The sequence below is a fragment of the Drosophila rhopaloa genome, unplaced genomic scaffold (genome assembly GCF_018152115.1).
Source record: "Drosophila rhopaloa isolate 14029-0021.01 unplaced genomic scaffold, ASM1815211v1 contig_163, whole genome shotgun sequence".
NCBI lineage: Eukaryota > Metazoa > Arthropoda > Insecta > Diptera > Drosophilidae > Drosophila > Drosophila rhopaloa.
This window is the reverse complement of record NW_025335043.1, coordinates 14,547,895-14,575,168: the sequence shown is the minus strand read 5'-3', so window position 1 is coordinate 14,575,168 and position 27,274 is coordinate 14,547,895. Positions and strand designations below refer to the sequence as shown.

The 27,274-nt window shown below is 40.3% G+C and overlaps 1 protein-coding gene across 3 annotated transcripts in view; it reads left to right on the top strand.

The window, feature by feature from the left end:
• LOC108043470 (myocardin-related transcription factor B) overlaps positions 1–26,804 on the top strand; it is a 44,133-nt gene extending 17,329 nt beyond the window's left edge. For 2 of the 3 annotated variants that reach the window (XM_044458281.1, XM_044458280.1), the window contains exons 2-6: positions 4,059–4,100; positions 13,944–14,756; positions 15,181–15,321; positions 19,960–20,025; positions 20,819–26,804. In XM_044458281.1, the coding sequence (XP_044314216.1) occupies positions 4,059–4,100; positions 13,944–14,756; positions 15,181–15,321; positions 19,960–20,025; positions 20,819–25,047 (5,291 nt within the window). In that variant the 3' untranslated portion in view covers positions 25,048–26,804. The remainder of the gene's footprint in view (positions 1–4,058; positions 4,101–13,943; positions 14,757–15,180; positions 15,322–19,959; positions 20,026–20,818) is intronic. The other variant, XM_044458282.1, reaches the window with a different exon arrangement.
• Positions 26,805–27,274: the final 470 nt, after the last annotated feature.

The following is a 27,274-nucleotide window of genomic DNA, read 5'->3' as shown; positions in this document are numbered from 1 at the left end:
TGCTCTAAGCGGGCGAAAAAGAGAAATTTCGGCGCTGGGTGGATCACAAAAAAAAAGGGAGGGGCGAATCAAAGGCAAAAGTTAAAACGAGACGTTGCAAATGGAAAAAGTATGTACACAATACAAATTATGCAACAGAATATTTTCCGAAAAATTCACAAAAGTTAAATTGAAAAGTTTGCAGAGCTGAATTAAATGTGGTTAAATTAAATGCATGCATTTCAAAGGCAATTACTTTGCTTTGGTTGGATATGGCACAGAAAAAAATTATTGCTACATGTTTAAAATTTAGTAATGAAATGTTTTAAAATAATTATGATAGAATTTGAATACCGAATATATTATTTATTTATTTATTTTTAATGTCAAAAAGAGAGTTCAACTTTTACTTGCAGTGCAGAGATTCCCCCTAGTTAACAAAGATATTTTTCTAATTGCAAAATATTTGCTTATTTTCCACACTTTTCCGCTGCAGAGCTTTGGGGCTCTGAATTTGGTGCATTCAAAAAATGTCATCTAATTAATTGAATTAAGTCGACAACTGTCATGGAAAGCATTCGGCCAAGGACCTTCGTTTCAACCCCCTTTCGCCCCTCGTGATTTCTTTTTCATCAGCATTCCTTGCTTTACTGAACCTAATTAATTTTCGAATAGATACTCAACTCAATGTCCCGCTGGTCTTTTGTTTGCTTAGACCAAAATAGCTGAAATATTTGTGAAACAGAAACAAAGTGTTTGTATTTATTTTGGCCGAATATGACACATTTTAAATATCTGCGCTGCTCTACTTGCTTCTAATTGTTTGTTGAGCTTTTCGGGGGAATTCGCGCGGGGCAAAGGTGAGTGGGTGACAAATGCCCCAGAGTTCGCAATTGTGACAGATCCAAATGACGGCGATATTCTTGGCCTGACAGCTGCTGTTTTGGATGCTCGTGTGGTGCTTGCAGTCATTCAAAAATATCGTGAAAAACCCCTAGTGACGTGCGAAAAACGCAAGAATTTTAACTAAATTGTTTGACCACTTATTATTCCTTTGTTGATCGCCATAAAATTCATTTTTAATTTGCATCAATAAAATGAGAATTAAATGAAATCTACTATCCTTTTCCTGAGTAATTTCAATTACGAATACTGAAAGGATGAGCAATAAATCAAATCTAAATACCATAAATTGCTTATTTAAATTGCTCTGATTAATTTAAAATTCCTTAATCAAAAGAAAATCGGTAATTTGTATTACCATTTTTGGTTAGCTCTGCTTAGATGGTTTTTAATCATTATTATGTTATTTTTTGTCCACTCAGCCTTTGGCGTCATCGGCAAGCGGATTACCTGCTAGCACAATTAAGTTTTCGGCACGTAAATGAATCATTCGAATGGCTTTTATTTTGCTTTCCTTGCTCTCGCCTTTCCCGCTTTTCCGCGCTCTCTTACTCACTCTTAATTTTCATTTCCATCGCTTTGCGGGGGCGAACGTTGCGCATACGCCCCGTTGTACGGCCGTCGGCTCGTGTTGTGTGCAATTAATAAATTTAATTAAGAAATAATGCACAGGCCGCGGGACGACTGGGCGTCGTCGTCTTGTGTCGCTCTTTCAAGTGTGAAAATTATGATTATTTTCTATACATCATTTTTGTTATTACGGGAAATTTAAAATGTAAAATAAAGTAGAATTTATACCTCGCCGCCGGCGCTTTAAAACTATTTGGCTTAAATCATAAATCAAAGTGTGCGCTGTGCTGCTGTTGCTGCCCCACTAAGTTTTTAATTAAATCTCAATTGCCGCACCATGCATCACCGCATTTAATCCGGCCAGTATACAAAGTATTCTATAGATTTTTGTTCATGGCCAAAAACATGTACGAAAACAGTTTTAAATAATTCACAATGGAATTTCCGATGTGATTATTGTAATCGAATGTGTTCCACGTTTCGCATGGACTGGTGCAGAAATTCCCATTTCTCTGTGTCCCCCAAAATGCAGTCACATAATTCAGTCGAAATGACCCGTAGCACACGACACCGCCTGCCAAGAAGTGTTTTTGCTTTTCCCCTTAATAGCTATTGTAATGCCCATGACTGTATGTGCGAGTGACGTGCGGTTTTGGTTTGCTGCATTGGCGCTGCGCCTGCTTTTGGCTGCCAGTGGGCAGCTGGCGGTCAAAAACACAGCCGCCCGCCTAGCAACAGTTTGCCACACCACCAGGTGGGTGGTTGTGGGTGGTTGCCTTGTGGTGGCTGCATCTGCAGTTGCATTTCCACTAAATAAATGGGGTGCAATTAGCCAGGACCGACCTGGAAAACCTTTAAGAAGTGAGCAACAGGAAATGGTTAATAGTCTACCTTGCTTAAAAACACAGACGAACAAATATTTATGTATTCATTCTTAAGTTAACCAACTATTGATTTTAAAATTATAAAAAATAAATCATCACATTTATGTATAAAATAGTAGATTTTACAAATTTTAAATAGATTTAAATGCTTGTAAAAGCCTTAACTAAAATTTAATTAAAAATTGGTAATTATTTTAAACTTTTATCGCTATTGTGTTTTTCTTTACATTTTCTTATCTGGGAGAAAACCTAAACTATTGAATTTTCATATGCAAATTAACTTTAAAAGTATTAGTTTTAGATAGAATTAATCTGAACATGCATTTATTATCATAGAAAACCTCTAATTAAAAATTAAAATTTATGTCCCTACTTATTTTTTTGCAATTAACACGAGGTTATGTGAACTGTTTCTTTTATTAGTATAGAATAAAATTTACTACAGCATTTATCAAATCTTAAAATTGTCAAAGTTTTGTATTTCACATAGCTTTGTGGGAAATAGTTTTTGTTTTAAGTGCGCTTAGTATCACTTAAATGCTTTTTGGCAGCCGAAAACATATAAAGAATATTTTACAGCTTAATTAAACGTTTAAGTACTATGAGTACAAACACTTTGGTTTACTGCCCGTCTGCGATAATTTAGAATAATTTGATTATTTTAGTTTAATCACTGTCAGAACAGAATATTGTGTTTCAAATTGATTTGTTTTGGCCTTTGGGGCCTTGAAATAGTTTCGAATCGCTCGGCTAATTTACTCGAGACTCTAGAGTCCTGCCAATTGACCAGCCCACCAAAACGGCGACCAACTAGACCACCTCAACCTCAACCCGTCAGATCGCAGTTCATCATCCCGTGAGGAGAAGATGCGGCCATGCCAAAATAATGCATAATTTCCCACACACACATCGTTTTTTTTATGGCTTGAATTTTTGGGCTTGCAGTTTTGAGTCATCGCCCGCCGTCGACTTATTGCGAAACTATGCGAACTGCAAAATTTCACTGGCTATTTTTATGGTCCTTATTGTGTTGGCATGCGCTGAGTGGCCAATAATATTTGCAATTATTTATTTCGGCGCTCGAGAGGCGGGGGGTTATTGCCAAACCGTTGAAACATGCGCCATGAATAATTCTCTACCCAGTGACAGCCCCTTGAATTTTCCTTCCCCCCTTTGCACAATGTGCGGAACGTGCGAAAAACTTTTATGTTCTAAAGATTTTGCAACTTTGAACTTTCGCGGCGACGCGAACATGACGAAATAATTGCAATGGCAATCGCAGAAACTCTTGCAACACACGCCCAACATTTGCTAGCAATTAATAAATTGAGGTCCTTCTTTTTTTTTTTGGTTTTTGCCCGCACTAGTATTCGTATTTTGCAATGTTTATGAATGAAAGTACTCGTTTTCATCTCAATTGGTGTCCAATAAATTGCAATCACACTCGTGCGAGTGCTAATTAATTTGTAGATCAAAAATTATGATTAGGGGCTAGCGAGCTGCAGCTGCTTTCGTGTTTTTTTGGCAGCCTTGGAAAGTGCGTTGACCAACGCGGCGTATGCGCAATCGGTTGACAACCCACACACTCACATGCTCACCGGTCCGCAAAAGAAAATCGTTTTTCCTCCGATTCTGATTCTGATTCTGACTAGACAAATTACATGCGTCTGTATTCCTTGCCTTTCTTGCTAATTATTGTCTTCTCATTTTGTATCGTTGCAGGTGAGTTTCCTTTCTGGCCAAACGATTGGAATCCATTCGAGAGTGAGTGGAAATTTATGTTTAGTTTCGGGCACGGTAAAGCTTGCATGAGCAAATCCAAAGGATTAAATTATTATTTTTTAAAGCTTTTAAGTAGGTAATAACTAGAAATATATTAAGAAACAACGAAGTTATAATTATTGCAAAGTTTAATCCAATGCGCTCTTCACTGCGTTCCAAACTTTTGACTGAAAGTATAATATACTCTGTAAGGGTTTGAACTGTTTGATAATTTATTTTGATAATTTATTATATTAAAATCTTGAGAAGGTCACCGGTTTTTGTCATACACAAATTAAAGTTTTATTTTTATATATATAGTGAATAAATTAAAATAAACTTGATGATTTTATTAGCGATAACTATACATTTTTAAAATAGTTGTTAAAAAACAAAAAAGTGTTGAAGCTAAGACATTGATAAAAATAAAATTTTTATTTTTAATAACGAAATTAGGGAATTTCACCTGTACTTACTATATACCCAAGTTAGCGAGGGCCTTGTCCAATCATTTCTCACCTCGTTCCCAAATCGAATGTCCTCGATTTGGCCGATTTGGAGGAAGGGTATGACCGACTGGAGGCTTCTTTATAATATCACAACACAAACTTGACCGTCAGTGCTGCCAAAATTATTGTTGTGCCTGCCATTAGTATTACTTTCGGGTGTTTGGGGAAAATGTTGACGTGCAAATTGCACGGGCAAAAGTTTTCCCAATTTTCGTGTTGATTTTTTCTTGTTTGCCGTCTGGAAAGAGCGACGTACGTCATTAGGAGCTGCAAAATATTGCTGCTTATGCTGTTTGTTTGTTTGTTTTAGCAACGCGCGCTGTTTAATCGGAGAGAGAGAAAAGCCGATCCACGATTTCTCCATTTTGCCATGAATAATTCATCTCTCTCCGACTGCGTATGTTCAATGTTTCATGCATAATTAAGCATTTTTGCAATTAAATGTGTGCGCGTGTCTGTGTGTGCAGGCCGAAAGCCCAAAGCCCAAAACCAAACCCCAAAAACCTCCAACCAAAACCCTTTGAACTAAACAAACTTTACCTTGCCTTAGCGCTGAATATTTAACTAATAACTTGGCGACGTCTCAAGGAAAACTGCGAAAAGGTTCGATGGTTTGGGTGTTACTTCAAGTTTTCATAAAAGTTTCTGAGGATTAAGGTATAGTCACAAAACTTTTTGATATTAAATAAAATTATAGCTTGTTTAGTCATTAAATATTTAAAGTACATTATTCAAAGACGAAAACTTCTGAACTGTTTAATAATTAAGTGTAGCTTAACTCTGCGATCTTAGACGCTATTTAAAAACACAAATCCCTTTTCTTCCTACAAATTAACTACCATCAGGAAGAAGACAACGATACCTACCAAAAATATCAGATGATTCGCACATAAACAATGTGAGACTTTAAATTGCTAGAATCTTGATGATTTTATCTAGATTTTTCCTGTTGCCGCTTGGATACGAACCTATGCTGTTGTGATAAAAACACAACAACACAATGAAAATATTTAGCCCTGAATTGTTTGCCAAAAAATGTTCATTTTCATCTCCTTTATGCTTCTTTTTTCATTTTTTTTTTTCTTGCCTGCTTATTATGTCTTGTTTTTTTCGCTCTTTCTACCATTTTCTGTTGTTTTATTTTGTTTTGCCGGCAACAATAGAATAGAAGGCAACAACAATGGCAAATTGAATGTACAAAACTAAACATAACACACAAGCAGCTTGCCTGCGTCCGAATTTATACGTATATATATACTATATATATAGTATTTTTCACACAATAATGTGTAGAAAAACTTGCGAAATATTTTCCACTTGGCACGCAACATGGCCAAAAGTCGTGTGTATTTGTGCATTTTACACTTTTAATTTTATTAATTTTTAATACGACTTTGCTTAGATTTGATAAAATCAGAAGTGGTTGTGTGGATCTGGAGAAACTGTTGAATGCCTTTTTTTTCGGTAAACTGGTTAAAACTAGTAGGGAGATAAAATAAAATTAAGGTATTTTGTGGGAACAATTTAGATCTTGTACAGGGTATATGTTCCAGTGGCTGTAATACAGCTTTGCCACAAAATTAAACCAAATAATTAAAAAGAAAGCCAGCTGCAGTTGCCAAAAGAACCAAGGAAGCCTTCTTGAATATAAATAGTTTGCCGAAAATCTCTGCTCATGGGGGTGGATATATATGCAAATATCGTTGGGCCCTCGCCGTGCTATCATTGAAAATTCAATTTCAATTATTAGACCCGACTGTGTATGTTTGTTGTTTGGGGAATAGTTTGTGGACGGTGGCCCCCGGCACTTAAATGTCACATTTTCCTATGTGGCTCATTTTCTTGGCTCATATTTTCGCAAATTAAATTTTATTGAGCGTATCGTTTGGGCATAATTAATTTTAATTGAGGACACTACCCACACAGACGGCCACACCCTTACGAAAAACACGGTCGTTTTGGGTCTATTTATACTTATTTTGGTAGGCGGAACTCTTTTAAATAGGCTACACTGAATAAGTCTGTGAAGAATGCTCACACTTTCCCAACATTTTCGACCATCACACCTGTCTCTCATTCTCTAATTAACTTTCAATTCAATCAGTCCAGTGTGCTGGGCAAAAATGCACAACTGACCACTGCCCATTGTGTGCTCAAGTGTTACAATCCTGCAAGTGCATCCTGTGGCAGCCGCACAAGTACACTTTAGAAAAAAATGTTTAATTACAAATTGAAATTGTTTTCCAGGCAGTGCTATTTGGATTTTAGAAAGAGTTGGAAAGAAAGCTTAGAAAAATACATAGAGGATTGCAAAACTAAGTTTTAAAGTAAATTGAAATGAGGCATTAATTTATCAGAGAAAAATTCCTGTGTCAACTTCTAAGCATTTTATTTTTTAGAAAATTTCCTTGATCCTCGTTTCCATAATTTCTCTCAGTGCACACACGCATCTCACGCATGCAGCTACATAAAAGACCAGTCAACGTCAGTGGGGTCTTTGTATGCAAAACATGTCCGACAGCAGCCGAGAGCCTGCTTTTTGGGTGTGTGGGGTGTGGTGTGCACTGAGTGTGTGTTGTTGCGTGTGTGCCTGCCCAATTGACTTTTGCTGTCGAGCAATTGTTTGGTTCAGGTAGCAGAGAACGTCGCCCAGCAGCAACATCATCAGCAGCACCAGCAGCAACAGCACCAGCAGCAACATCAGCTCATCAGCAACAACTGCATGAAAACCGCAGGCATTGAGGACGACGTTGCCGCCACTCATTTGCATGCAACAGTTGAACAAAACAGCTTTAATTCAATTTCAGTTTCAGTTGCACTGCGCGCTTGGCGCTTATTAGCAGCCATTGTTTCTGAGAAGGAGCCACTGTCGACACAATCAACGCAATGAATCGCAAATATGTCAGCACACGCAGCTTAATATCATTTCTTTCTACCTGGTCAAAAGTGGAGACTTCAAAATATACCTTAAATGCAGATTGAAAAGTATAGTTTTATGTGACTGATCTTATGATACAGGGGTATGATTTTGTTTTTAGATTTTTTTCTGATAAAAAACTATAGGTATAAATTCAAAAGTGTTCGAATATAGCATTTCATCTTATTTAAAGACCCTTTTACAAAATCCAGATCGAAAAGCTGATAAAAAACAATATTTAATATTTATCCAAATTTCAGCCAAAAGTGGATTATTTTCCCATATAAAGTAGTACATAAAGTACAGATGTAGTCGCAATTTTATTTTGTAATATTCCAACATTTAAAAGTTTATTTGACAGAAAATGAATTAATTTTAATTTTTTTTAAATCAAAAGAACACTCAGTTTCTTTCTGTGCAGCGCAGAACTTTAGTTTAAAGAGTGAGAGAGAGCTCGTCACATAATGCCAGTTAAGTCGATGACGCCCACCTGTGTCACTCAGTCAGTTGGCCAGGTAAACGTCACTTGGCCATTTCCACAATCGAACAGCGCCCCCAAAACATTAGCCGCTCGACCAGTTTGACTTTTTTTATTTTTGTTCATATTCAGTTTGCCGGGTTGCTCTCAACACGCCGGACGCGATTTCAGAAGCGTTTCTATACATATACTGATAATGGCTTAATGAATCAGTTAACGATTTGTGTTATCGTGGGTTTTTGTTTACCGTCCCGATATGCCAGTGCTTTTGAAACTTAACTAAGGCCGCAAACTACACAAAAACAAAGCAAAATGTCCAAGAATAAATAAGTTAAAGTGATAAGAAGCCACACGAACGCGTTGAATCTACTGACAGGTGTGAAATTGTGTTGCACAAAATGAATTTACTTAAAATGCATTCAAGCATTAAAATCAATTAAAAAGCTTGTCACTTATAAATGAATTTGGATCCTGAATTTCTCAGAGAAATGTAGAAATTAAATTCAGAGTTTAATAATAAAAGAAAAGGAGAAGTTGAGTAGAATACTGGCAACTGAATAAGATGACCTTTAACTAACTAAAAAAACTTAAAACATGTTAAAGTTCATAAAGCGCATATCTACATCGACTAAACAAAAACAAAACAAACTAATCAATAATAACTAAGCCAAAGCGATAGCCAAAGCACTTGAGCTTATAAAATCTATTGAAAGTTGTGATAATAAATTTTATATTCCAGCTAAAGTCTTTAAAAAAGACTGAACTGTTAAAAATCTCGAACAAAATTGTAATAAAACAAACCGTTTATAAGATAAACCCTCTAACATGTATTGTTACATGTTGAACAGAAACTAAAAACTAAATCCCCCACATAAACCGAATTTTACCATGACTCATTCCATTGATAAGGCCAGAAGCCCAAAAAAAAGTAACTGATTCGACCAAAATAATATTTCCAATTTCAATGCCAGTTCGAGTAGATGTTTGGTTGATTTGTCCGATGATATTGCTCCTGAAATTTGTTATTGTTGTTCATGTTGTTTGGTTGTTTGGTTGTTGTTGCCAGCTACCTGACACTTGTCAAGTTGCGATAACATGCGAAATTTCAGGCAAAGCTTCACCAAAAAGGCAAAACCACTTTATGCATATTAAAAACTATAAAATAACGTTCGCCATAGATTGTTTTATTATATATTGTATTTATCTTTGGTTCGGCTGGCAAGTTGAAAAACAAGTTTTCACTATTATGACCAAATCGGATGAGCGCTCGTTCAGCCGTTTATTCACAAAGAATAAAGTGTTATTTTTTAAAGATAGTTCTTATATCTGAAATTTAGAATTAAATCATTAAAAAAATGTATGTTCGTCTGGAAAATGCACTAGAATTAAAGTTAGTTATGGTTTTTGTTTCTAGCCACTTTATTAAATAGCTAATAAATAAATCTTTGTGTGGATCTGATTTCCATTATAAAACAAATCATTTTTTCCCAGTGCATTTAAACGATCGACTCAGCTTCTTGGCTGTGGTGTACTACACTTTTAATTTGTGCTGCTAGTGATCGTTGGTACTAGTATTTTCCGCTGAAATGTTGTTGCTGGATGTTTTTCCCATTTAAATGAGTTTTGTCTATGACGTCTGCGTATTGTTTACAAATATACGTTTCAATTTGCAGCCCCATATACATGTACATTATACATTATACACCCACCCAGCGACACATGGCAAGCAATTTTCTGTTTGTTATTGCTCCGATGTTTCCCCCACGGATCCATTTGATTTTCCTTCCTTTTTTTGGGGGTTCTTTTTTTCGTTTCGGTTCAGTTTTTCGTATTTTTTTTTTTTTTTGGGATTCATGGCGCTTGCATAATCCTCGCTTGTCGAAGCTGTCAGCGATGTTGCCACTGCAGCTGTTATTGGCATTCAAATGAATATGTAAACGTCGCATCTCGCAGATTGTTTTCGCTAAATCGAAACAATAAACAATCGCAGTGGTCACGATTCGAGGTGCAAAAATCATCAGGTAGCACGTTTCAAATAATTTATATGCAACTGCTTCTTGTAGGCGATGACTCACTTGATAAGACACACAAAATATGAATTTTTTAAATAGATATCCACTGGGTAATTGGTTAATTGCAATTTGTAAAATTGTTTTTGTTAGGAAAGATATGACCTTGATTTATTAAGGAATTAAACCTGGGACTATGAAAATCTTTAGTTCCGTTGTTGATAAGATGATAATTTTGATCATAAACTGCACTGGCATTTACTTGGTTAAATTTTTAGTTAAATTATGTCTAATGTGGTATGAATATTATGTTTGTTTAATGAAAACATAATTCGGGTATGCTTGCTATTAAATGAATTTAAAAATAATAGTCATCAACTCGTACAAAAGAAAACAAATACTGATGTTTTGTTTATTAATTTAATTGTAAAATAAATGTATATTTTAGTGCATATTTAGTCAGTCAAGCTTAGTTATCTCAGATTAGTTTTTATTAAAATAACCTAAACTAAAGATTTCTTTTGAATAGAATTATAACCACTTTCGTGTACGGTAATGAATTTCAAGGATCAATTTATTTTGCTCACATTTTTATTTATTGCGCGGTTCGGAAGATAAACTGCAAATGAAAGTTAATGTTTATGCAGCCGCAGACAAATTGCCAGGTTAAATGCGAGCCTCGTACGACAAGCATCGATTATGTCGAATTGTAACGTTAACAGCATCCTGTTTCCCGTCTTGCCAAAAGGAAGTTGGCCAACACAGACACACTCGCGCACACGCACACTCGCACACACATGGGGCAACCTCAATGTAGCATACTTTGCGGCGCGTTGATTCGTGTATGGCTGCTGGCACACAGCATACATAATTGATGTTTACTCTGAAGTAAGCATGCCAAACTACCACACACACACACACCCACACACTTCTGTGGCTACGGAAAACTGGGCTACAACTTCCGCCGCAACTTCCTCTCCGCCCTGAATGATTAGTTTTGGCCATGAAGGACTCTCTTCCTGGCCATGAAATCAAACTAAGTGCCCGGGCCAGAGTCCTTTATTTTTCAACTGTTCCGGCTGGCTGGGCTCCACTATTTGTCTGTGTGTGTCTGTGTATATATAGTTTTCCCGCTCAAGGTTATAGTTTTGTCAACATCTCTGGAAAATTGTTGAGTGTGTATTTGTTTTATTTATTGATTCATCAAGGGGTTTGCCTGTATGCTCTCCTTTGATTATAATTTCCATAATGGCAACAAGTGGAATGGAATGGAATAAGAATTTGGGAAAGTTTGAAATTAAATCTATAATAAACTTAAATCAATTATACTTAACATGTGATGTAAGGGTTGTAATTTTAATAGTACTTAAAATACTTTCTATTATAATTAATTCCTTTAGAAACATTATAAGTATTTTTAAAACATTGAAGGTGGTTGCTAATGTTAGTTCTATGACTTTTTGTTCACTTTTAAGTATTACAAAACTTGTGTCTAGTTTATTTCGAGCTAATGGCCAATTCCGCAATTGTTTTTTCTATTTTAGTTGAAATATTTTAAGCCAACTAATTCTGGGCAATTTCTCGCCTGTTCAATTGTTCTTTCCGATTCATTAATTTTCGCTTTGAAGCAACGGTTTCCTTTTCACTCTCGGTTCCTTTGTCAATTCAATTGTTTTGTCATTGCCTCGGCAGCAGCATTGCGCATACGCCCCGTTGACAAATTGTAATGGCCAAGGAGGCGAGTGAGCGGGGCGAAGGGCAGTGAGCGGTGGGCAGTGGGGTGAAGGGTGAAGGACGGAGGAGACTCCCTGGCGAGCAGGGGGTGGCGACGTCTTGGCCAAGAGAAACCACTTGCATTCGCTGGCTGCTGGCGCGAAAATAGAATTTGGCAATGGCTTTGGTGGTCCCTCGTCCGCCGACCGTTCATCTCGAAACCATGTGCCTGCGTGTGGACAACATGTCGCGCCACCGCACACAGGCAAGCCCAAACGCAAAGATTGGGGCAGGCATCAAAAGTACACAGGAAAAAATTTGTGTACTTTATGTAAGCTTCACTCAATCGAACAACAAAATTGTAAAAGGTTCTAGAAGCAAATATTTTGATTCAAAGTAATATTGACCATTTACTGAAACTAAAAAAAAACTATTTTCATCAACAACTATTCCAAAATTACTTTTTCTTTAAATACAAGAGAGAATAAACCTTTATTATACACATTTTTACAGTGGCGATTTAGGTTATTTTGTTGATCCTACCCAAATAATTATAATCTGTTAATAGAGAGAGCAGAAATATAGTTTCCTTAAAAAATGTATAATATATCTTTGGCTAAAAATTGCCTATATTTTTTTTACGTGTATGGCTGGCTGGTATGTTTGTTTTGTTTGTTTGTTTGCTAGCTAGCCTGTTGCTGATGCTGCCGTCTTTCCTGCTGCTTTTCTTTTGCTCTGGCGCTCTTCTTAACGACCAATAAATGTCGCAGCGAATGCAAATGCAGCGCTCGGCACAGTTATCCATTTATTTGCGTAGCAATTTTAAATTTAGTTTAGATAAACAAACAGGACGGTCGAGCGGAAGGCAGGAAAAAAAATGCTGAAAGTGTGACAGTTTTCCGGCCCACGCAGTGTTAGCGAAAGATATTTGGAGGCGACCTAAATGCGACAATTGCGATGAGTTCTCTCTAAACTCTCTAAAAATATCCAAATTCGGGCAACGACAATGTAAGCACAAACCCTTTTAAGCTCCCCGAAAATAACACAATCAAAGGAAAAGGAAACAAAAACAGAAACAGAAATTAGTGCCAGAAATAGAAGGACATTTGACAAGTGCATGTCAGTCAGCAAAGAGATTTTGGCCATTATGCTGGGATGGGACTTATTTTTAACCGACGATCGTGTTGAAAATAGTCGCCAGATATTGCCGAATATTGCATAATCTGAGGCGTGTCTGGGAATGTCGCTTTCGCATGATGCAATGCCGCCGTTTGCCAAGATTTTCGGCGCAATTTCGCCATTTGCAGTTCGCATTCGCATTACTGTCGCCACCAGTTACGAGTAAGTGCAGCAGTGCGCCCAGTGATTCGGCAAATTGCAATTATACATTTATAATCTACGTATTGCTGTCGGGCAATTCCCAAGCCAAAAAGTGGCCACAAAATCTCAGGCACACTGAAAACCAGAGCCCCCCAGTGCGGCAAATAGAAAAGAATTTGAAAAATAAATACCAAGTACGCGCTTTGCTATGTTTTCTATGCGGGGGTGGTCGAGCAGAGTGTGGGGGGATTGGGCCAACAAACTAGGTTACTTGGCAGTGTTTAGCATAAATAACTAGCACACAAGTGGCCACATCAACGGCAACAACAGAAACATCATCGCAAAGCCACATTAAAATAAATAAATGTGAGTGTGGGTGGGAAAAGAGAGAACGGATAATGAGGAAAATGGAAAATCAAATTAACACTGCGTTTTAAACCATTGAAAATTAATGAATTGGGTTGGCTTTAGCTATTAAAAATGGGGTGGGCTTTAACTACAGACTCGCCATTGCAATAGTTCACTATTTTATCTACCAAATTTAATTATAGTTTTTGAATTATTTTAAATATATTGGTTAAGCTAAAAATGCAATAAATTTATTATAATAAATTATGCATTGTTTGCATAAAAAGCTATTCAGAACAAAGTCCTTGGTTTTTTTATTGTAAAGGACATATTAAATATGACTTTAACAGCGTATTTGAATTGTATATTTGTTATAGCCAAATATAAACACGACAATATCCCAAGGCAATCAATCATTATGAATATTGTATTATAAATATAGTTGATATGTTGATAAAAGAACAGAATGCTAATATAAACATCTTTTGTTTAATTATTTTTATATTTTTCAAACAAGTTCTCATGTATTTGGTTTTATTTGCCTTTTTGCAGAGTCTACGCAAAGCGTGGACGGCGGACCTGCATCGTGGCGTTTAACGCTCGATCAGGATCTAATTGACACGCTCAAGGGCAACTTTCCCAGCTGGTTCCAGGTCTCAGCCGGCGGAGGAGGAGCAGCCAGCAAGCAGCAGCAGCACCATCATCATCATCAGCACAACCATCAGCTGGTCCAGCAGAAGCATCACCAACTGGTGGCCACCAGTGTCATACCCATAACCATTGACACCAAGCTCGGCGCCAGCAATACAAATACACTCCAGCAACATCAGCAGCAGGCGGCCATCCTGGGCCACAGTTCGTCGTCGGCCTCGCCCGCGTCCTCCGTCAGTTCCAACTCCTCGAAGAAGTCCATCAGCAGCAGCCTGAGCAGCTGCAGCAGCAGCAGTAGCAACAGCAGCAGCAGCTCCCATTGCATCTCCAACGCCAAGTCCGGTACCAGTGGTTCCAAGGGAGCCAGTGCAGCGACGGCGAGCAGGTTCCTCAACAAATCCACCTCCACGTCGCCCGCCAAGAGCCTTGCGAGGACTCTGAAGGCCACCCAGAAGACGGGCGGCAACCAGAAGGTTGGCCAGCTGGTCAAGTCCGCCTCCCTGCACAGCCTGAGCAGCGGCAGCAGCGGCAGTAGCAGCGGGAACAGCGCCAGCGGCAGCTCCTCGCTGCTGGCCACCATCTCCACGTCGCCGCTGACCACCGTCGAGCTCATCTCGAGCGCCGCCTGCAGTGGCCTCCTGGCCACCAGGCTCAGCGGCAAGGACTTTCAGGACATAATTCTGCTGCAGGAGGCCATGTCCGACATGTCGGAGGGTGAGTTTACGTTTGGTAGCATTAGGATTAGTGGAAACCACATTAAAAAGCGTTTTAAAAGACCCCTTAAAATAGTTAAGTAATAGTAGACATTTTAGTGGATATTAATACTTAGGCTTTGAGCTATTAAATTTCATTTGCTATGATAAAATAAAAGGCTGTACAAAGTTGTATTGAAAATTATAGTTATGTTTAACCATTACCGACATTTGCATCTTAAAATAATAAGGGCTTATATTTTATTTAAAATAATCATTTAAAGGAGCAATTTTCCAACAACAGTTTTTACCATTTTGTTCTTCAAAACTTATTTTAGCAAACTTCTTTATACCATGGAATAACAATAGTTTGTTGTACCTTTTTAGTGTGGTTCTCTCCTTTCAATTTAATACTTTACTAATATTTTTTCAACCTCAATTTTTAGGTGAGCAGCGTTTGCATGCCACGTTTCTGGGCAGCAGCGATGATGGCAACAACTCGGATTGTTACGATGCCAGACAGTCGCCGCCAAAGGCAATCGTGGATTCCAGTCCGCTGCAGCCGGCGATGGACAAGAACAAAGAATGTGAGTTGACAATCCTTAATCGAAATTCCTAAATACAATGGCAGTAGCAATCCACTTCTTTCACAAGAATTTAGCAGAGTTTTGCTTTTATTAAAAGTTTCAGTTAGCTCATTTTCAACTTTTATTTTAAGGAGGGGTTTTCTTTTAAATAAATTCAAAAATACTTTAAGTAAACTTTACGGTTTACCAAATCTAATCGCATGCAGTTTAATTTGTTTGTTTTATTTCTATAGTTTTTGTGAGAATAAAAACATTTTTAAATGATTAATTATGGCCCCAAAAAAAAAGGGGGACCACCCAGAGAAGCCGACAGCCGAGGAATCAATCCAACTTAACAGCCCAGAACTCAGAACCCTTTGGCTGTTAGTTCAGCTCTTGTTTACCCAATGTTTGCCGCCCACGTTGGCCATCTTTCGGCGGCTGTTTGGCATTTGTCATCCGGTGCCTCCTGCTTAGTCATAAATGCCAGCCAACACCACGACCACAACGATCATCGCCAGAGAACCATCATCGTAATCCTCCTCGGCTGCCCAGCTCATTATTGACGTTCGCCTGGGGGACAGTTGTGAGTGGGGTGGTGACTTTTACAGGGCGCACACAGTTTTAATGAAGCTGTCACGGCACAACAGGCACTTAGGGCGTACACTTGAGGTGCCACGCCCCCGGCGGCCAACAGCGGTCGAAAACTCATTCAAAAAATGCTTTTCTATTTTGTCAACAGTTTTCCGTTCCGTTCTGTTCTTTTTTGGCTGGCCTACATATTTGCTTGGCATTTTGAGTGAAGAGAAATATTCTTATTAATTTTGAATGGCCCAAGATGACAGAACTGGTGTGTGTATATAGCATATATATAATATATATATATGGCTGCATGGTCGCTAATAGTTTTGACAGCTCTTGTCGCCTGCAATTGCACGATTTTTGAGGTGTAACCGGAAGTGGACGATATAAAGTTCACACGCCCTGACCCTGACAAAAAGGATCTCTAAATCTAAATATTTAGGAAAACAAGGTTTATTTCTGGCCAAAAGCTGCCAAAAATGTATGGTGAAAATTTCCGGCAGGCGCCGAGCAAAGTTATCTAACAATAAACTGCATATTTAGCAACAACCACCAGTTCTCTATCTCTCTTTGCCTTTTGGTCAGTTCAATTCGGGGTGTATGTAAACATTGTGAAAAAAATTTATTATAAACACATGGCTGGCAGTCAATGATGGCGGCGCTGCAAAAATGTTTTGACAAATAAACACGCTGCACGCGACCCGAAAACGCAGAGAAGAGCGGAAATATCGGCGGCAGGGCGACAGTTGCAAAGGCATTTTCACATGCCACTCGGTGGCCAGTGCACATTGGTTTTCACAATCGGAAATAAATTTAAATTTATTTATTTATGGCTAGAGAATAGGTTTATATTAGAAACATCAGTGAAGCTTAGGTAACTAGAGGTGTCACGTTTATATTTTTACCGAAAACTGTTTAATTTCAAGTACAAAATACTCATAGATACATGCCTGACCTTAAGACGTGTCTAATAGACACTCAATTTTAAGTTATCCAAGGTAATGCAGGTTAGCTAAGAAAAAATATAGCATTGAGTAGAAAAAAATGTAGAAATTTTAATGGCATCACATGAGCTCTGAAGTGAAACACGTATCTCCACGAATTTTATGAAATTATTTGTATTGCTTTTTAGTTTAAAAAACTATTTGAAATGAGAATCCTCAAAGATGGCATCTCATTGCATAATCTCATCTTCAAAGTCAAAAACTTTATATATCGCAAAGTCAACCTTACTTTTTCACCACTAAAGTGACCTTTTCAGTCCACTGTGCCTGTCCCTTGGCTGCCATCACATGCATTTGCCTAGCTGCGATGATGGCGTCTTCGTTTAGTCAGAGCAGCGTTGATCACGTAATCGATTTTATAATACAACATATAAACACGTATTTAGCCACACTTTTGTGCGGGCTGCCTCTCCCTGTTTTCCCGCTCTCTGGCCAGATTTTCTTCGTTTTCCCCGGCAATTGTTTACCTGACCTTCGCCACAGGCAGTGGGTTTTCTCGGCGAAGGGCAGCTAACCGCAACAAAATACCAACAGGAATTCTATAAGAAACTCGTTGGCCATGTCTACACACATTTATTGCTTTTCGCATAAAACTTTTATGTGTTTAATTTGGAATTTATGTTATTGTTTTTATCAATCCGTGGGTGGAGGTAGGTGTGTGTATCGACGGGGAGAAAAAACAAAATTTCGCGCATAATTAATTTACGAAGGCGACAGTGTCGTCACCGAGAGAAGATTTTCCAGTGTTACATTGCTAAAAATTCAAGTGTTTTCCCTGGCAGCCATAAACAAAAACAAGAATTTGTTTTCGGTTATTTTCTTTTTTTTTTCTTTTCTTTCTTTCTTGGGTGTTGTTTTGCACACAAATTTTTGTGTGGCACACTTCAATCGTAAAATCGCCAACAGCTGCCACCGCCGTCTAAGACAATTACGCGCCTTGGCAGCTCTCTTGGCTTTTTATGATGATTTCCGACAAAGAGCCCAAATTACTTTAATAACGTCATCGTCACTTTGATGTCGACTTTGTTGTGGCGTCAAGTGTTTTCTCTGTGTCTGCCTGGGCAGCATCGAAAATTAAATACACTGGGTAAAAGGCTTTTCTAAGCGACTAACCCACTTACTAAGATTGCACACAAGCTGCAAAAGTCGAAAGTCCAAAATGGTAAAAGGGGGAAATGTATTTACATGCACTGGGAAAAAATGTCCAACTTAATCTTTTCATAAATAGGAATTTATAGGGTTTAAACAGGGTTACAATTTCATGACATTTAAAAATATTAGTCTCCTAGTCTTCATTGATAAATAAATAGTCTAATTAGAGTAACAAAAAATATGATTTAAAGTACATTTACATTAAACTCACAATTTTATAATTAATTTTAATACTCAAAACACATTAAAGAAAATAAACAAAATAATATAATTTTAGAATTTGATTCAATAAAAATCAGGTATATTACCCAAAGCAAGTTAAAATTAATATTTGTATTTAAAGTAACTTGGTCAGAGCAAAGTTCTTGGTGAAAGTTAAACGCATAAATGTAAAGGCAGTATGAGAAATTGTTCACAATTTTTCCTCATTCTGCATCTCTGTTTCCGGTCTTAAATGCTCATCCTTGGCTTTTAGGATGGTAACCACAAAAACACCGATTGCACTGCCCTTCGGCTTGTTTTGCTGCCTCGAACTGCCGAAGGGGCATAAGATTTTGTGTTTTCGTTTCATTTGCGGCTTTGGCTTTATTTACCTCCAGTTTGCAGGCTTCCGATAGATGAGGCCATCCCCATCCTCCCACTCCGCAGTGTCCTGCCGCCTTAATGGGCTTTATTTCGTTTTAATTACATGGCTGGCTGGCCATTTTGTGAATCAATTTCGCCAGTGCTCGGAATGCTAATTGAAGGTAATGATATTAGGAGAGCAGGTCGTATGCTTAATATGCCAAAACATTCCCTGGAGACTAAAATTACATTACACAATGCTTGCACGCATTTAATCGTCCATTCGGATTTAATGTTGAAAGGATAATGTCCCATTAATTGATTATTTTATACGCTTTTCGATTATAATTAGAGTGACTTTGAGAGAGTATTGTCTCATCTTTCAAAGTCAAATGCGGTGGCTTAAGAGGGCTCCTTGTTCCCCATTATTTATTTTGCCGACAGTCTGTCACTTTGTCCCTATTTCTCAGCGGCTGCCATTGACTGGATGCCAAGTTAATTGACATCAATCTGTTATTTAGCCGCCGGGAGCATTGGCAATCTAATCAGATTATTACGCATACGCCCCATGGGGCCACACCTTCGTCGCCAGACTTCAGACCCAAACTCCAGCTTTTGAGTTTGACTTTGGCCTGGCTTAAATATTTAATTTTCCAGCCCCAAACTTTTCACTCCTGGAAAATATGTGTACACATTGTTCACACCATAATAGCCCGCACATAAAGATATTAAAAACTTTTTCCTTTTTTCGCGCTGCCTTGTTTTTCCCATTCGCAGCTGCCTCTCGACATTTATTGCCATTGCCCTGGCATTGTCAAAAGGCTAGGAAAAGGCAAACTTTTCGCCCCAAAAATATTTCCCCCCAGCTGTTTCGAGCACTTTTGTATGGAATTTCTATGTTTGATCGCCACTCTCCCACATTTTATTGTTTAATAATTTATGATTTTTTTGCGGATTTTCAAATGTTAAAAAAATTATTGGGCTCTCTTATATATTTTATTTAACAGCGCTTATATTAAAGTTGAAATTAGTAGTTAATTACAACAGAAAGAAAAATAATCTTCCTGATTATTAATTGTAACTCCTTGAATCATTACTCATTTCTGTAAAAAAGAAAATTTATGAATTCGTGATATTAAAAAAGAGGAAACGATGATACATATATCACATTATAGAGTTAGCTATTTTCTCTAAATATAATAAAAATTTTAAGATCTTTTGTATGAGATTACCCCCATTTAATTACCATTTCCCCTTATTCTAATAAAACTAACTTATAACTTTTGTGTTTTTATTAACAACTGACATCTAGTGCAGCTTTACTAACCCGCTTTTTTGGTTTTCACTCTTTTTGCAGCGCTCAAAGTGAAGCTCATGGTGCGACGTCCACATTCGCAGCTTGTCGAGCAGGGCATCATACCATGTAAGTAGATGCGTCCGAAAAGCAGATTTTATTCCTGCCCCGGGTCACAGCATTTAGCCGCTTAGTCAGATCGATAAAATACACATTAACCTCACTTAGCCGGTTCAGAGCATCTGCTGGCGTCCAATTCATCGGCTGCCAAAAAGGATATGCAAATACTGCTGCCGAACATTTCATTTCAATGGCTTTCAAATTTATGCGCAAAGGAAAAAAAGCGAAACCAAGGAAAAGTATCCTGGAAATACGCAAATTTACAAACTAATTCAAAGCCCTCAACGCAGCCGAAAGTGAATTTGAATTTAAATGATAAATTTCCAGCAATGTTGAAGCGCCAAGAGCGAGGAAAAAGCTGAGCCAACTTTTGGGCACTGGATCAGAAATACATTTTGTGTATCCAAATAGTAGGGCAGGGTATTAGGTTCTGACTAGATGGCTGCGAAATGCATTAAATTTATTAGATGTTGATGAGCGAGTCGGGAAACTCTTCAAGCGGAATGTTTACATATGCCGGTGAACTAATGGAAATGGTTTTAGGACCTTTGACCATCGAAAAGCGCAACTCTAAGCTTGACTTTTACTATTTAAAAATCTAGAAAAAGAAAAATGAAATAACATTTCTTTTAAATTTAAATGCATTGAATTTCAGCAGTACAAATTTCATAATGAAACTTAAGAACTAGCACTTTAAATTATTTAAAAAGGCAGTCTTTTTGGATTTCTTTAAGGAATTAGTCAATAGTCAAACTAATCGAAACATAAACTTATTAAATAATTATTTCATTTTCCTCGCCAGCTCTGAAGACATCGCCCGCCATCCACGAACAATGCAAGCAACTGGAGCGCGCCAAGACCAGCGATCTGCTGAAGGCCAAGATCCAGCAGCGGCCCAATCGCGAGGATCTGGAGAGGCTGCACATCCTGGAGGAGGACGAGTGCCACATCGATCCGAGTCTGGCGGAGAAGCAGCGCATGCTGAAGAAGGCTCGCCTGGCGGACCAACTCAACTCGCAGATTCAGCATCGTCCTGGTCCATTGGAGCTAATCAAGAAGAACATCCTGCACACGGAGAAGCCGATCGAGAAGATCGTCAAGGAGGGACTGGTGTCCTTCAAGGCCACCAGCGAGGGATTGCTCACCAGGCCGCAGCATCCGCATAGCTATGTGACCTTCGACGAGGATTCCCTGAGCTCGGAGAGCGATACGCGGCAGACGCCGCCGCGTTTGGATGAGGCGATGGCGGTCGCATCCAGTTCACCCACCGATGTGCTACAGGCGGCGGCTGCCTCTGCGGGAATCGTGTCCATGGCCCTGACCATGCCCACAGCGGGTCAACTGGTGGTCACCTCACCTAGGATTCTCACCCAGCAGCAGCAGCCGAAGGCTGTGTTGGTTCCGGCTCCAGTACCACCACCTCCGCCGCCGCCACCACCTCTTCCGGTGGCCAGTATCATTAAGGTGAAGCAGGAGACGGCCAATCTGTTCGAGGAACTGTGCCAGAGTGTGACGGGAACGACGGCGAGTCCGGTCAGCCTCCAGTACCTGCCCATGCTGGCATCGCCCTGCTCCCGGGCCTCGAGTACGTCCACCCTGAGCCCCCTCTCCTCCATCGCCTCGCCGCCACCCCCGCCGATGACCACCACTCGGCTGCACCTCCAGCCCGTGTCCGTCAAGTCCGATGCCCCGGGGAAGGACAAGAACCGGAAGAAGTCCAAGTCCAAGCCGGTGTCCAAGGCGCGCACCATTAAGTTCCACGAGTACAAGGGTCCGCCGAGTGCCGCTGGCCAGAAGCAGGATCAAACACAGCCGGAGGAGACCTCCTACCAGCTGATGTTGGAGCAGCAGAACTGCCTGCTAAAGTTCCTGGAGAACCTCAACAAGAATCAGTCCATCATCCCAGCGCCCAGTGCGCCGGGTGTCATGATTCCTTCAGCGCCGGGAGCGACCAACAACAGCATCACGGTGACCACGAAGACGGTGCCCGCTCTGGCCTCGCAATCTGCTCCAGCTCCGGCTCCCATCAGCCTGCCCAATACCATTTCCATAACGAGCAGCTCGGGAGGAGCTCCGCTGAATTTCGGCGATGCCGCGATGTTGACGTCCACGCCGGCGGTTACGCCCACACCGCCCACACTGTCGCTAATTGCCACACCGCACCAACAATTGCAGCTACACCAGCAACATCAGCAGCTACAACTTCAACCGGCTGTTGTGCAGCATCCACCACCTCTGCCCTCGCCGGCGCTCTCGGTTAGCTCCTCGATTCCGCCCAGTCCGGCCACCAGTTATGCCGAGTCCACCACCAGCTCCATCACGGATCTGACGCGGCTGGAGAAGATGAAGGTCTCGGACTTGAAGCAGCATCTCAAGCGCAGGAATCTGCCCGTATCCGGACCCAAGCCCCATCTTATCGAGCGACTGAAGCCGTATCTGCCTTTGGAGCCACTTGAGAGCACTGTAACAGCCACTCCTGCTTCTAACAGCAATACCACCACAGAGGTGATCACCATCAGCGATGCCATGGATACCAGTAACTGCGGCTTGGTGGAACAAACTCCGCCGGTGACCATGTTGGTCTCAGATGCGGGCTTGGAGCACGAGCAAATGGACGTGGTGCAGCAGCAGCTGGATAACACACATCCGATAACTTTGCAGACCATTCTGCCTCCACAACCGCAAACGGCCACCATAGTCCTGACCAACGAGGAACTGCTGAGGGAGCAGCAGCGCAAGATTGATGAGCTGCAGCGGCAATTGCAGCGATCGCAGCAGGAGTTGCAGAAAATACGCCAGCGACAACAGCAGCAGCAACATCAGCAGCAGACTGTCACGGCCCAAGTGGTGAATTCATTGCCCACGCAGCAGATTACGCTGATCACCACGACCTCGAACGGACCGCAGCAAACGCTGACTGTGATGCCGCAGCAGGTGGAGAAGACCATACCGGCCAAGGTGACGGTGAAAGCTAGTGGAGGTCACAAGGTCAATGGGTTGCAGCAACAGGGATCGGCAGCGAAGAAGCCAGCTGGCGGCAACTCCAACAACAACAGCAGTAGCAACATCTCATCAGCCAATCCACCGCCCATCAACCAAAAGATGGTGGTCAAGCAGCAACTTGAGGCCAAAATCCAAAAGCAGAAAGCAGCGGCAGCAGCCGCGGCACAGCAGCTCCAACAACAGCAACAACAGCAGCAACAACAGCAGCAGCAACAGCAACAACAACAGCAGCAACAGGTGCGCCTGCTCACGCAAAAGACACAAACTGTACTCATTCCATTCAACAACAACAACAATCACATAAACAATGCTCCTGCCAAGACAACAGCCAAGAAATCCAATGTGCCCGCCAGCAATACAACCAGCACAACCATATTGCAGGCAGCTAAGCCGGCGGTAACAGCAGCAACTACTCCAGTTACCCAGCACCACAATAACTTGGGGCTGTTGTGGAACGAGGGCAATCAGACCATATTCCTGGTGGGTCTGAACGATCAACAGATGACGGCGCACACGCTGGGCAACATCAGCTTAACGGCCACCACCACAACAGCAGCTCCTGCTCCACCAGCTCCTCCCAAGAAGCTTTTGAATGGCCACCAACGCACAAACTCCCTGCCCAGCATTGTTTTCCCCATCGAAACCAAGTCCATCATCACGCAGCAGCAGTTGCAGCAGCTCCAACAACAGCAACATCAGCAATTCCAGCCTGTCCAGCAGCAGCAGCAACTTATCCAGCTGGATATTAAGCCCTCTCCAGCACCACCGCCGCATTATGAGGAGGCCACCAAGCAGCTGGCGGCCAGCAAGGCGGCAGCTTTGAATGGCCTCCTACCGCTGGTGAAGATTAAGGAGGAGCCCGTTCAATCCCCGGCGCCGGCTGTTGCTCCTTTAACAACAACAGCTCCTGTGTGCAAACGTAAATCGGCGAGCATCAAGTCCGAACAGGTCAGCGATGTCCTGGACATACTCATCAAACAGGGAGAGCTTCCGGAAAGTGCCGCTCTGGAGCCCATCACACCGCTGACGCCGCTGCCCGAGTTGTCCATGTTCAACGGAGCCACGCCCACGACGGCGGCGGGTGGAGCCAGCATAGTGCCGCTGGTGCCCAAGCTAGAGGCTCCATCCACTCCGGCCCAAGCCCTTGACATCGTGGCCATGGACACGAATGAAGCGCACGTGAGCTATGTCAGCACTCAGCCCACGGCGAGTCATGGATTCATCGAGAACATAGACATGGCCTCGCCTCTGCAGACGGATACGTCGGCCATCGATGCGGAGAGTGTGGCCAAGACCCTGGACATCTTCCTGGAGCAGCACCATGCCACGCCCCCGCCCAGCACGCCGCCCAAGAGTTGTCACAGTGGCAGCGAGAAACCCAATAGTCCGGATGCCAAGCTCAATCACTTCGATGAGTACGAGTTGCTGGAGCTGATGTCGCAGCAACTGGAGATGGACATGGGGGACGACTCCAGTGGCTATTGTCACACCTCGTCGGCCAAGAACAGCGGCGGCAACAACAACGGCAACCTGCGACGCGATCTCAATCCCAGCCTGCAGCCGTCCATCAACGAGCTGCTGGACGCCAGCAGTCCGGACAGCGTGCTGCTGAACAACAATGCGGGTGCCGATGTGGACTTCGATGCGGATAGCTTTGTGGCCCAGCTGAGCCAGCATGTCACCGGCAATGGCAACAGTCCGGGGGTCAATTGCAATGGATCCCTGGAAGCATCGTCGTCGGCCGTGAATGGCCATTTTGGCAGCCACAGCACCCCGATGGATTGCGATGATTTCGAGAGCACACTCAACTCCTTCATGCAGGCGGTGACCCAGCCGCAGGCGGGTCAACACGGCGAGTACTCGACGTCGACGAGCATGGCCAATGGAACTGGAGGAGGAGTAGGAATGGGCGTGGACAACGGCGGTGGCGGAGCAGTGGACGCCTTCAATACCAGCGGCGATATATTCGATCTGTTCAACATGGACGACTACAAGATGAACTGGGCAGCAGGGGATTTCACCGTCTAGATGGTTTATGTTTCCATATAGTCCCCCTTAAAAAAAAGGCAGAGCAGAATTTTCAAAATCACATCTATATATTTCCCCAACTTTGTTCCGTATCGAAAAGAAAAAACATACACACAATCCAGCGTGGTGCTCACTTTTCTCAAAATATTCCTGAAGAATTCGTTTCGAAGAAAGCAAACACACACACACACACACAAAACAAAACAAATCCTATTTATTTTCTAAATGCATTTAAAACATTTGAACGTCAGTTGAAATTTTGAAACTTTACTATTTCCAAGAAAAACAAAAAAACAATGCCAAAATTGCCGGGAGTAACACTCCAAAAACCATACTTTGCACCCTTTCCTATATAAGCAAGAAAAACAAAAACCACAAAAAACAGCCAAAACATTTAGAAAAGGATAACAAGTAAAACTTATCATAAACTATCACTAAATCGTAAGTCTACAAACAAAAGTTGTAAAGATCGATAAAGAGAGAAAAGAAAAAACAAAAGTACATGTTTCTAATGAAGGTCATTCCAATTTGAGAATAATGCGAGTGAAATCTAACTAACTAAACCGAATGGAAGAATGAATGAGTTGATGAGTCCAGGATGAGGATCAAGATCTGCAGAAAATAAAGGAGAGAAAGTGGCAAAGGAAAAAAAGAAAAAAAAATTATAAAAAACGTAAAAAAAATTATATTCTTGTTGTGAGAACGACTTAAGTGAAACACATTCAGTAATTTTGTTTTAAGTTCTATTTAAAATGAAATGAATTCAATTATTTAAAGCCTACGCAATGCTTAATTCTAATTTGAAAGCGAAATTAAATAAAAATTTAAAACACAATTTGAGAAGTATTTCCTGCAAGGAAAGAAAAAGCCTTTAAAGTAGTCGAAGCCACAAACCAGTTAAATTAATATTTAAACTCGGATCAATTTCATTTCAAATGCTAGCGAAAATATATATATTCATATTTCTTTTTGTTTTGCATTCTTAGGCACAGCGAATTCCGTTACTTAAATTAATTCTAAAGAAAATATATTAAAAGCAATTAATTTAGCTACTTCGTAAAGTAATTCAATTCTGCGGCGTGTACTTAACGCACATTTATTAACAGTGTCTAACGCAATTCGGAATTGTAATTGTTTAACTCTTGTATGCTTACATATTTGGCTAAGTGTATTTTGTAAATTTGGAGCATGCCAAGCATTCGGACATATTTTTGAGTGTAAGGCTCAATAAAATCAAATTTAAATGTAAACTGAAATAATTATACATTAAGCAAAGGACACATTTCAAGGAGAAACAAGCAAAAGAGAACCCAATTCAAAATTGCAAAGTGTGAAAAACTCAATACAATAAATATATTTTTGTATAAGCGAATTATATATACTCTACGTTTAGATCTAGTCTAAAATTTCACACATTTCACCCGCAGAGCAAAAGTTAATCATCACTTGACACTTGTTTACATTTGCAATAATCTGATTTAAATTTGGATTGTAAGCTTAAAGTATATTTATCATCGACGCGCTTTAAACACAAATGAGAAACGTTTCCATTATAACAATTCATATATTAATTTTAATGAATACGTTTATTGTTAGAACCAAACTTAATTACATAACTAAACTTATTGTTTGATTAATTCTAAATTTAATTACATAAATATCTAATTTAATATGTTGGCTTGAACAATTTTTGTGCGTTGCGTTTAAAAGAGATTTCATTTAAATACAATACAGAATAAACTCAATCACGTCATGAACTATGTGTAATTTTATTGCAACAAAAAGGATAAAAGTCTACATAATAAAACATAACAAGTGATATACCGATATACTTATATATATTAATGCGTAAATAAAAACATTATTCATTTTTCCAAAATGTGGTGCCCAGATTTAATTTACTTACCAAACTGATTAGCGAAGCCAAACAAATGCTTTTGGCCCAGTACTTTATCAAGTTTTGAACTCTGCGAAGCATGATAAATACGCATTTAAGCGCATTACGCCCCTGCGCAAGTTAAATTCCACATTAAAATTAAAATCAATGACAGAATAATACGCAATCATAATGATTTTGTGGCTGCCACAGAGCAGTATCAACAACATCAACAAAACAAGGCTTATCATTAGCCAAAGCGGCCATTCCTTGATTGGCGGCCCACCGCCCACTTACTGGGCGGATTTGGGGGGCGGGGCACTGGGTGAAATCGAGTTGAGTTCAGTCGTT